The sequence below is a fragment of the Panthera uncia genome (genome assembly GCF_023721935.1).
Source record: "Panthera uncia isolate 11264 chromosome C1 unlocalized genomic scaffold, Puncia_PCG_1.0 HiC_scaffold_3, whole genome shotgun sequence".
Lineage (NCBI taxonomy): Eukaryota > Metazoa > Chordata > Mammalia > Carnivora > Felidae > Panthera > Panthera uncia.
In genome coordinates, this window is record NW_026057584.1 from 57,512,409 (window position 1) to 57,524,809 (window position 12,401).

Below are 12,401 nucleotides of genomic sequence, written 5' to 3' on the forward strand. Positions count from 1 at the left end.
AAAAACATTAAAAGAAAAATTTTTTAAAAAAGAAAAAGTCACGCTATCCTCCAGCCAGCTCAGATCAAAAGGGGAACAACCTGTTCAATTCTCTCAGCCAGGACCAATTTTCAATTTCTTCTTTCTGCTTCTCCTCCACCACCCCTGCCCGCCAGCCCACCTGTGTGAGACTGTGTTGTCCTTCCCAACTAGTTGCCAATAAAGTTGGTACAAAGTGACCTTGAGCGCCTTCCCTACTGCCCCGTTTCCCCGCCTTCTCCATCCGGGTGCCCCGGCGCGGATAAGAGCCGGACCGCGCCTGCGCGCCGCGCGCCGCTCCTTCGACCTCTGCCGCCGCAGTTGCCGCCGCCGCCTCCCGGGAAGGTAAGCGGAGGGCGCGACAGCCGGGCCTGGCCCGACCGGAGCGGCGTCCAGCCGGGATCCATTCATTCTGCTGGCGCCTTGCTGGACGAGGGCCCGAGCCGACGGCGTGCTCGGGAGCCCGCGGGACGTGGGTGGGAAGGACGGGCCCTGGAGGGCACTTGACCTTAAGCCCCTTTACTTCCGCAGAGGGGAAGCAGAAGAGCCCACGTCGCCATTCACCCACGTTCTCCAGCCGCGCCGCCCCGAAGACTGTAAGATGTTCGCCTGCGCCAAGCTCGCCTGCACCCCTGCTCTGGTGCGTAGCCCAGGCTGGGCCGGGACGCGGAGGGCCGAGCTCTTGGCCCGGAGCGTCCACGTTGTTGAATGGGGCACGGCACACCAACTTCGGGGGACAGTTCACCCCTTCACCTCTTACCCTCTGTGCCCTCTCCTGCCTTTCCTTCTGATCCTGGGGCACCTCGCTCGGCTCCTCCCCACCAGTAGGGCGGTGGGGCGCAGCCGCGGCCTAGTTGTCACGCTTCGCTCGCTGTAGGTCAAACCCTCCTTGCAGCTAGTGCCGGAGTGGCCCCCTCCCCCACCTCCTCGGTGACTCTGTGGGGTTGGGGTCGGCGCGAAGGTTGGGGTGCTGTTAAGGATGCTGGGGGCCCCTGAGGCCTACTTGACCGCATTAGCGTTTTCCATTGCCTATCTGTAGGTCAAACTCGCTGCTGCAGAAGGAGGGACTTTGCCTCACCCTGTGTGGGCGGAGGAAGGTGGTGGAGGAGTCGAAAGTCTTTCTTCCTGCCTCTGGCTGTCATTTCCATAACCATTTTGGAGGCTTTAGGTGAAGTGAGGATGTGGGGGACTTGTCTTAGAGAATCAAGTCTTGGTTCTGAAGGGATTTTCTGTGACCTTAGTTTAGTGGACGGTCAAGGGCAGAAACGCTGGACTGCGAGACATTCCTTATGGTCAGAGTATTTCCCCGGTGATTCGTACGTTGGTACAGAATTGCTTAAACTGCCTTTTTATTTTATAATTAACGGACATATAGGAATATCTTGGAAGTGGTGGGACTCATATTAACTGATGGGCTATTTTAAATGACAAGCTTTTCTAGCAACACTCCGATATACTTGTTGCTGCACCGTAAGTTTACTGAAGAATGTGGCATGTTTATTGCTGTTTTTCTGATCTGAGTTGTGGCACCACAGTAACTGAAAATCTAAAAATAATGCTTTCTTTCCACCAATTGTTCTTAGAAGTTTTGTTCAGATTATTACAAATAGGTTATGTACCACACTTTAAACTTTAATTAGCAACTTTAGAACTATTAAAATACCTTCATGGACTGAAAATAATCCAACAGCAAGATACCAGACAGTACAGAAAAGTCATAAGCTCTCTGATTCATTTTTGCTGCTTGCCTTTTTAGAACTCCTGGTACAAGAAGGGTCATTGAAGTCTTATCCACTGTTAATATTTGGAATATTTTTTTCATTCATAGATCCGAGCTGGATCCAGAGTTGCATACAGACCAATTTCTGCATCAGTGTTATCTCGACCAGAGACTAGGACTGAAGAGGTAATAGCAGTAGTGATAGAAATTGAGTAACCCTACCAAGTAGGTCCTGTGGTTTTAATCAAAGGGGAGGAAAAACCTCATTTGTGAATGGTTTGAGAGCAGTCTTTTTCCACCCTTTTGTCAAAAAAATAGTGCAGAGGGTAAGCCAGTGAAAGGAACTTCTGTATCCAAAACTTACCTACTTGAGTTGTCCAAGAAATGGAGTCCAGTCCGTCTGTGTATTTAAATACATAGTTTTGAATGCCTGTATTTAAGATTACCCTTGCTACAGTTATTGAAAAGCCTGCCCTGCCAAAAAGCATATTCAAATACACTGTCTCTTAATTTTCAACAGCCTTATAATAGATATTGTTCTCCCTATTCTACAGCTTTGGAATTATTCTAAACTCTTGATTTTTCCATTTATTCAGACTCAGTTACAAAATAGAGAAGTAGCTACCATTTACAGGAGAGTAATTAAAATAGCTACTTGTGATTATTGATTTGACCTTTGCCTTTATTTCCTTTTGTCTAGGGCTCTACGGTATTTAATGGGTCCAGGACTGGTGTGTCCCACCTAATCCAAAGGGAGTTTCAGACCAGTGCAGTCAGCAGAGATATCGATACTGCTGCCAAATTTATTGGTGCAGGTGCTGCCACTGTGGGAGTGGCTGGTTCTGGTGCTGGTATTGGAACAGTCTTTGGCAGCCTTATCATTGGTTATGCCAGGTAATTTCTATCACCAAATAAGCTACTTAAAGAGCATGCTTGACATAGTTGGAAACTTGGAAAACTAGTCAGATAATAAGTACTTAGTATTAAGGGCCAACTCTGTGTCTTGCATTGTATTTTGAGGGCTTTGCATGCATGAGCCCACTTAACTCTCACAACACCCCTTGGAGATATACTCCAGGTTACCTGTGAGGGATGAGCAACGTAGAAATTACACTGATTGCCCAAGTAGCTAGTAAGTGTCAGAAAATAAATATTAATTCTGACTTCAGAGTCTGTACTCTTGATTGTGAAGCTGTTTTTGGAATATAGTTAACAGCACAGTCTTTAGAAGTATCAACTTCCCGTTTTATTTAAGACCTTATTTCTAAACTCTTAGATCTTAAGAGGTACAGAACATACTTTCACAGGGATAACAAGTATGTCTGAACCCCTTAAAATGGATGAAGACTAACCATGTATATTGACATACAGAGTTAGCTTCCTACCTTTTCCCCATGTGATTAGGATTGAGGAGAAAGGAATATCAAAGGCAGAAATAAAAGAGAGCTGGGCAAATACTTTTCCAGGACTCACCCAGTTTACAAAGATCCCACAGTAATAATCTGATTCTTTAGCATTTACCAAACATTCTGAAATTCAAATAATATTTCAGAGTAACAATTATATGTGTTGTGTCTCTTTTAGAAATCCTTCGCTGAAGCAGCAGCTGTTCTCATATGCTATCCTGGGATTTGCCTTGTCTGAAGCTATGGGTCTCTTTTGTTTGATGGTTGCTTTCTTGATTTTGTTTGCCATGTAACAAATTACTGCTTGAAATGTTGGCATTCATATTAATTACGGATGTAATTCTGTGTATCTTGCTGTGACTCCGAAAACTATAGTGTTGGTGTCATGGAAATGTACGTTATTTCCAAGGTCATTTCATTAAAGGTAAAAACTTTAATTTTTGCTGTGATTTGTACTTACCTAAATTTAGATCATCATAAAGAAGAATATGCATTCAGATAGATGCTGTATAAGTCAGAGGAAACTACGGCTGTTGGCCCATGATGAAAAAGATCCAATTTCATGAAAATTCTCTTATATAGATAGTATTCTGCATATTGTAATTTGTAGGGCTTTTGGTTATCCATATAAAGGAGAAATATGTGTTTTCAGCTTCTATGAAACATGATAAATTAAACCAAAATAGTTAATTGCTTGAGATGGTTTTGTGTTTTTAAGAGCTAACATGAGTTGTAGGGTCTAGCAATACCTAGGAGCAGAATTACCTTCCAAGACTAACTTGGCTAGTATTACACAGCTGGATCTAAAAATAAATGTCAGCTTTTTAGGAATTGAAGTCTTGTTAAACTGGGGGGAGGGGTTGCTTTTCAGTTACGTCTCACATTTAGCAATTAAGTGTCCTATAACAAAGTAGAGTTTCTAAGAAGAAAATCTAATTAGCATCTAGTTTCTTACTTGAACAAGGCTCTCGTTAAAAACCAAATACCAAAAAGTAAGCTGAATTGGCTATATTTTTAAAGCCAAAAGTTGCTAAAGCATTGGTTATCACTAGAATTTGGGGATGCTAGTTGATTCAACAGTAGTTTGTTTCTAATACTACATGGAGTATGTTAAAGAAGAATATAGAAATTGTACCTGTAAGATTTGATGTCTAGATCTTGGGAACCAGTTGTAGAAGGACAAGGGTATGTGCATCACACAAGTGCCACTCCCTGTCCTAGGAACTTAATGTATCTTAGGTAATTTAGTCCTCGATGACAATCTTCCATAATTAGGGAGGAAAGATGAAGAGAAAAAAAAGCCCAGAGGGGTTAATTCCCCAAATCACATAGCCATTAAGTGGCAATGTCAGGGTCCAGATTCAGACCTTCCTTGATTCCAAAGCCCATGCTTTGATTTTTTTTTTCTTTCTTCCTTTTTTTTTTTTTTTTTTTGTAAGGGATGACAAAGGAAAAGCTGATTTGGGAGAAACTGTTTTGTTATAGAATTTAAAGCAAAAAATGGAAGTATAATTTTACAGATAGCCTTGTGGGCTTGAAAAGAAGAAAGGAATGGTGTTTGGTATGGAGTAGATATGAATAAAAGCAGCACAGAGCAGCAGTAAGAACCCAGCTCCCGATAGTAACCTGAGTTGGTAATGAGCCTCGTTAACCTTACTATATGACTACCCAGTAATATTGGAAAGTTTGTTAACATAAACTCATAAAGAGCAGTGAGGATTATTCAAGTCTGGTTATTGACAAGAAGAAATGACAGGTCAAAGGGGCTCTAAGCAACAGCAAGCCAGCACATTGTTCAACAGGCTGACCTGTGAGCTTCAAACTGGGTAAGGAATGAGTAGAGTCACAATAGTGACAAGTTGGAATAAAAGAGGCTGGTCAAGGGGATTCTGGAAAGATGGAGTAGGAAGCACCAAGAATCTTCACCACCTACACAGCAATTGCACTGTCCTATCTACTAGAACTGTCTTGGAACTCTGGTCTATTAAAGGCTTGCAACTTCCAAAGGAAGGCTTGGACTGTAAATTGGGGTTAATTTCAATTTCAGGTCTTCATAGAGTAGCAGCTGCCAACCCTCAGCCCCAGCCCCAGGGCAGGCCACTATGTACATCTTCCTGGAGCAGCTTACACACGGCTTACAGGAGCCAGGGTAAGCAAAATGAACCCTGCCCTCCAAATACTGGTCATCAATGCTTTTATCACAGATTGCTACTTCTGATTACAGAGGTACAGATAAAGACGAAGGTGGCCATTGTTGCTGTACCTCTCTTAATTGTTACAAGCCCTTCTCCACTCCCAACTGAAGTGACTTCAGGGGATTTAAAGAGCTGGTATTCATTTCCACCCTTTTTTCTCTTTCCCCTTTTGGGAGCCAGATACTAAAGACTAAGACATTCAAAAACAACTGCATATGCAGGGAAAAGTTGAAAGTGATCACTCGTGTCCAAGAAAAGGCACAGGCTCAGAAAAGACCTGAGAAAACAGTAAGTTTACACATCAGGCTAATCCTTGCACAGAGATCATTTACAACAATTAAACCCTAGGAAAGAAGGATAATCTGCCAGAGATACCACATTATTCAGATATCTAGTTTGCAACAAAAAAATCACAAGGCATTCTAAAAACAGGAAAGTAGCGCCCGTTCAAAGGGAAAATAGACTGTCCCTGAAAAAGACCTGATAGCAGATATCTAGATGAAGACTTTAAAACAACCATCTCAGAGATGATGAAAGAACTAAAGGAAGAGGTAGAGTAAGTTTAAAAAGTGATATATGAACTTCCTTATACTGAAACAGCACAAAGCTGCAATAATCAAGAGTGTTAATAGCATAAGGAAAGAGTAGACCAATTGGATAGACAGCCCAGAAATGAATCCTTGCGTATATAGTCCAATAAGTCCCAATTTTGGTAAGAGTGCCAAGACCATTCAATGGGGGAAATGATAGACTTTTCAACAAATGGGGACCTCAGAAACTGGATATCCACATGCAAAAGAATTAAGTTGGACCCCCATCTAACAACATATACAAAAATTAACTCAAAATGGATCAAAGACTTAAATACAAGACCTAAAATTACAAAGCTCTCAGAAGAAAACAAGGCAGGGTGCCTGGGTGGCTCAGTCAGTTAAGCATCTGACTCTTGATTTCGGCCCAGGTCATGATCTCATGGTTCCTGAGATTGAGCTCCTCCTTGGGCTCTGCACTGACAGCAGGAGGCTGCTTGGGATTCTCTGTCTCCCTCTCTCTCTGCCCTTCCCCCACTTGTGTTCACGTGCACAAGCACACGAGCTCACTCTCTAAATAAACAAACACTTTCCAAAAATGAAGAATAGGCAAAAGCTTCAGGACACTGGATTTGGCAATAGTTTCTTGGATATGACACCAAAGAAAGGCAATAAAATAACAAAATTAGATAAATTTAAGATGAAAATTTTAAATTTTGTGCAGTAAAAGACACAGTCAACAGAGTAAAAAGACATCATACAAAAATGGGTGAAAACATTTGCAAATCCTGTATTTGATAAGGGCTTAAAAATATCCACAATATATAGAGAAGTCCTAAAACTCAATAAAAACACAACACAATTTTAAAATGTTCAAAGGACTTAAATAGCCATATCCCTGAGGAAGATATTCAGATGGGTAACCAGTACATGGTTGTGTGATCTGAAAATATGCATGGTATGATCTCAATCTTTCTGTATTTGTTGAGGGCTGTTTTGTGACCTAGTATGTGATCTGTTTTGGAGACTGTTCCATGTGCATTCAAGAAGAATGTATATTCTGCTTTAGGATGAAAAGTTCTGACTATATCTGTTAAGTCCATGTGGTCCAATATCAGTGTCCTTTAGAGCCATTGTTTCCTTACTGATTTTTCTGCCTAGATGATCTGTCCATTGTTGTTAAGTGGAGTATTAAAGTCACTACAATTATGGTATTATCAATAAGTTTGTTTATGTTTGTGACTAATTGATTTATATGTTGGATACTCCCACATTGGGGCATAAACATTTACAATTGTTAGCTCTTCTTGATGGATAGACCCCTTAATTATGATATAATGCCCTTCTTCATCTCTTGTTACAGTCTTTATTTTAAAATCTAGTTTGTCTGGGGTGCCTGGGTGGCTGGCTCAGTTGGATAAGTAGCGGACTTCGGCGCCGGTCATGATCTCACAGTTCGTGGGTTTGAGCCCTGCATCAGGCTCTATGCTGACTGCTCAGAGCCTGAAGCCTGCTTTGGATTCTGTGTTTCCCTGTCTCTCTGCTCCTGCCCTGCTCATGCTCTGTTTCTCTGTCTCTCCTTCAGAAATAAATAAACATTTAAAATAAAATCTAGTTTGTCTCATGTAAGTATGGGTACTCCAGCTTTCTTTTGACATCCGTTAGCATGATAGATGGTTCTCCTATCTCCTCATTTTCAATCTGCACGTTGTCCTCGGGTCTAAAATGAGTCTCTTGTAGGCAGCACATAGATGGATCATGGGTTTGTTTTTTTTTTTATCCATTCTGATACCCTATGTCTTGATTGAGGCATTTAATCCATTTACATTCAGAATGATTGTTGAAAGATACGGATTTAGTGCCATTGTGTTATCTGTAGATTTCCATGTCTGTGGCCATGTCTCTGGTCCTTTGTAGTCTTTGCTTTGTAGTCATGCAGGGCTGGTTTAGTGATCATGAACTCCTTTAGTTTTTGTTTGTCTAGGAAAGCCTTTATCTCTCCTTCTATTCTGAATGACAGCCTTGCTGGATAAAGGATTCTTGGCTGCATATTTTTCCTATTCAGCACATTGAACATTTCCTGCCACTCCCTTCTGGCCTGCCTAGTTTCAGTGGGCAGATCTGTTACTACCCTTATGTGTCTACCCTTACAGGTTAAGGACCATCTGTCCCTAGCTGCTTTCAGAATTCTCTTTATCTTTGTATTTTGCCAGTTTCACTGATATGTCATGGTGTTAACCTGTTTTTGTTGATTTTGAAGGGAGTTCTCTGTGCCTTCTGGACTTGGATGTCTGCTTCCTTCCCCAGATTAGGGAAGTTCTCAGCTATAATTTGTTCAAATAAACCTTCTGTCCCTTTCTCTCACTCTTCTTCTGGAACTCCTCTAATATGGATATTGTTATGTTTCATGGAATCACTCAGCTCTCTTAATTCTCCCCCTTGTGATCTAGTAATTTCCTTTCCCTCTTTGTTGTCAGAGTCATCATTTTCCACCTATTTTATCTTCTATTTCACCTATTCCCTCCTCTGCTTCTTCCATCCTTGCTGTCACTGTATGTAGTTTATTTTGCATCTCATTTGTACATTCGTAATTCATCACGACTAGTTCTTAGATCTTTGATCTCTGCAGCAAAAGCTTCTCTGCTGTCTTCTATGTTGTTTTCAAGCCCAGCTATTAGTCTTATGACTGTTATTCTAAATTCTTGTTCTTATATATTGCTTATATCTGTTTTGAACAATTTTCTGGCTGTCATTTCTTCCCAAATTTTCTTTTGAGGAGAATTCTTCCATGTTGTCATTTTGGGTAACTTTCTGTCTTACGTGTATTTTAATAGCTTGTTATATTCCTGCACCTGCAAGAACTACTATATTAAAAAGGGGTCATATACTGTCCAGGGCCTGGTGCTTCAGGAAGCGTTCTTGGTGTATGTTGCAGACAGTCTGTTGTTGTGTTTTGGCTGTTCTATCTCACTGGTCAGTCCTCTGCAAAGCTCCTTCTTGCTTGTAGTAGTGAGTGTTTGGACCTTCAGCCAGGTGTGCTTTGATTTGTTCGTTGAAGTAACCCTGGAAAAAAAGGAAAAAAGGAGGGGAGGAGCCTGATCCCATAAAAGAGAAAAACGAAAGGGGAGAAAAGAAGACCAACCAGAATAAAAAATTAAAAAAAAAAAAAAAAAACTATAAGGCTAAATCCAGAGAAAGAGAAAGGAAAATAAAGAAGAGATAGAAAAAAGTGTAAAAAGAAGAGAGTAAAAACGCCTGATCAAACAAGCAAACAAAAAATTATATATAGATACATTTCTATATCTATTTTATATCTATAGACCTACATCTATATATACTATAGAGAGGTATGTAGATATAGATAGATGTAAATATAAAATAAGAATTGGCCAAAAACAAATCAGAAACTATAAGCCTGGTTCCAAAAGAAAAAAAATGAGAGGGCAGAAAGAAAAAGAAGACAAAGACAAAGAAAAACAAAAAATTAACAGTTCGTCTGTTGGTGCCTGGGACCAGTGGCTGTGCTGGCCTGGAGGAGAGAGGCAGGCTGTATCGGGTCAGTCAGCTCCAGTAGATAAGCAGTTGCCACGCACACGGAGGGGAGGGCTCAGGTGTAAGAGCGTCCCACTTTCCCCGGGGGGCCGCTGTGTTGCTCTCCCAGTCCCATCATGCTGGTGTTGGGGAGAAGAATGGCGACACCCCGATCTCTCCTCCCCTGACCGGGTGTCTCAAACCACACTGTTCAGGCAGCCCTCAGCCCTCACAGAGTAGCATGGGTGGCCGGCTAGCCCTGCTCCCCAGTTCTCCCCCGCCTCCTAGGTGCTCGGCTGGGATTCAAAACCCAAAGTCTTAAAGGACCCTGCACCGAGTGGACCCTTTCGTGGTGCAGCGTCACTCAGCTCTGCTGATAAAAGGGCTTTCTTTGGCTGGCACATGCAGGGGCTCACAGTACTCGGAGGAGACTGCTCTCTCCTAGGACACCCCTGAGATCGCTACCATGCGCTGAGCGGCTCCTTCCCCTGCCAGCCAGCACACGCGCACAGAGTGGCCTTCCCTCCGGAGAAAGTCGCGCACTTTTGAAACCTCCGAGTTTCAGCTCCTAAGGCTGTTTGCAAAATAGAAACTGGCACCCTCCCTATTTCTCGTTCCCCAGTCCGTGGTCTGGAGAGGTTTGCCTCTTGAGCTAACTCAATAGGGCAATTTCACAGCCTTTCTCTCCCTTTCTCACCCTTTTGTCTTTCCATTGAAGGGGTTCCCTCCCCTCTGTGCCTACACCGTTTTTTTCTCCCCCAATTCACATACACACACCTCGATACCACCATGCTGTCTCCCTCCAACTGTGGAGATCTTTGTGCCACTCCACAGATCGATTTCCTGGGTGTTGCAAGTAAGCTGGCCTCAACACAGCTGTATCTGAGGGAGGAGGAAAATCCCAGTCCCCCTACTTCTCTGCCATCTTAACTCTGCCCCCCATTGACCAGTACACGAAAAGATGCTCACCATTACTAATAATAAGGGAAATGCAAATCAAAGCTACAGTGAGATACCATCTCACAACCTATAGTATGGCTACTCTGAAAACAAAACAAGAAACAGGCATTGGCAAGGATGTGGGGAAATTGGAACTCTTGTGCACTGTTGGGAGGAAGGTAAAATGGTGCAGCTGCTGTGGAAAACAGTATGGTAGTTCCTCAAAATGTTACCAGTAGAATTACCATGAGATCCAACAATTCCGCTTATGGGTATGTACCCCAAAGAACTGAAAGCAAGGTTTTGCAGAGATATTTGCACACATGTTCATAGCAGCATTATTCGCAATAGCTAAATATGGCAGCAACCCAAGTGTCCATCAATGGATGACTGGATAAGCAAAATGTGGTATATGCATACAATGGAATATTTTTTAGCCTTAAAAGGAGAGAAATTCTGACACAGGCTACAATGTCGATAAACCGTGAGGGCATCATACTAAGTGAACTAAACCTGTCACAAAAAGACAAAATACTGTATGATTCCACTTAGGTAGTTAGAGTAGTCAAAATCATTGAGACAGAAGGTAGAATGGTGGTTGCTAGGGGCTGGGGGAAGGAGAAAGGGGAGGGGTTCCAGTTTAACAGGTATGGAGTTTCAGTTTCACAAAATGAAGAGCTATGGGCATGGATGATAATGCTGGTTGCACAACATTAGGAATGTATTTAATATCACTGAAACATAAACTGAAAATGGTTACGATGGTAAATTTTGTTATATGTATTTTATGTAAATAAAACAGCGCTAGAACAGTCAAGGGCCCAGAGGGTACAAAACAGCGGAAGATCCATTTCAGTAAGAGCCAACAAATAGACAAGAAATTTAAAGAACTTCAGAGTGCAAGCTCTTGAAGGTAAGTAGGTCCAACGAATGAAAAAAAAATTTGCTGAGGAGCTAAAGTTAGGTAGAAATGAATGCCCGGATGCCTGGGTGGCTCAGTCCATTAAGCGTCTGCCCTCAGCTCAGGTCATGATCTCATGGTTTGTGGGTTCAAGCCCCGCACTGGGCTCTGTGCTGACAGTGCGGAGCCTTCCTGGGATTCTGTCTCTCTCTCTCTCTCTCTCTCTCTGCCACTTCCTGGCTTGCTCTCTATCTCTCTCTCAAAATAAATAAAAATAAACTTAAAAAAAAATGAATGTCACTGAAGTTTAAGGAAGGATTGTAGATAAGTGAGAAATATGATTTGAGAATGTATATATATATATATATATATATATTCATAGTTCTTCGGTAAGTTTTTTTTTTTAATTTTTTTTTTTAACGTTTATTTATTTTTGAGACAGAGAGAGACAGAGCATGAATGGGGGAGGGTCAGAGAGAGAGGGAGACACAGAATCGGAAGCAGGCTCCAGGCTCTGGGCCATCATCAGCCCAGAGCCCGACGCGGGGTTCGAACCCACGGACCGTGAGATGGTGACCTGAGCCGAAGTCGGACGCTTAACCGACTGAGCCACCCAGGCGCCCTGGTAAGTTTCAAATTCTATTTGGCACTTTTAGCCAATGTGGGTAGGTTTGGGTGTTAAATGTTTGGGAGAGGATGATATGTGTTGTTTCAGTACTATCCTCTGCAAAGGCTTTTAAAATATGTGATTTCTACACACGAAATTATGAGTTGTTGAATTTTCTACATGCCGAGCATATATTAATTTAGTAATTTCATGGTATTATTCTGTTGATAATATTCTGGACTTAAGACCTCAATACATCGTCCGTCAATTACTTGCCCAATACTTTACATTACTATGGCCAAAAATTATTATTTTTTTCAGATCCAGTACCATCCTCCTCTGCCTCAACAGACAAAGCAGTTAGACTGTCTCTGCCAATAGCAACATTATGCCTTAGCTTGCTTTGATGTAGAGATAGCTGATACGTAGCAGTCGAAACTTGTGATAGTATAGGATTTATAAGCAATATCATCGTTTTTACAGATTTTTTGGAAAGTAGATAACATGGCTTTGTTTATACTCCTCTTTTCCCTCCACCCACCCTTATCCTACCC

The 12,401-nt window shown here is 42.1% G+C and overlaps 1 protein-coding gene across 1 annotated transcript; it reads left to right on the forward strand.

Moving 5' to 3' along the window:
* The first annotated feature begins 278 nt into the window (after positions 1-278).
* ATP5MC3 (ATP synthase membrane subunit c locus 3) lies at positions 279-3,581 on the forward strand. The gene is made up of 5 exons (XM_049616021.1): positions 279-363; positions 550-658; positions 1,847-1,924; positions 2,439-2,632; positions 3,323-3,581. The coding sequence occupies exons 2-5, from the start codon at positions 620-622 to the stop codon at positions 3,435-3,437; spliced, it is 426 nt and encodes a 141-aa protein (XP_049471978.1). The 5' UTR covers positions 279-363; positions 550-619; the 3' UTR covers positions 3,438-3,581.
* The last annotated feature ends 8,820 nt before the right edge of the window (positions 3,582-12,401 follow it).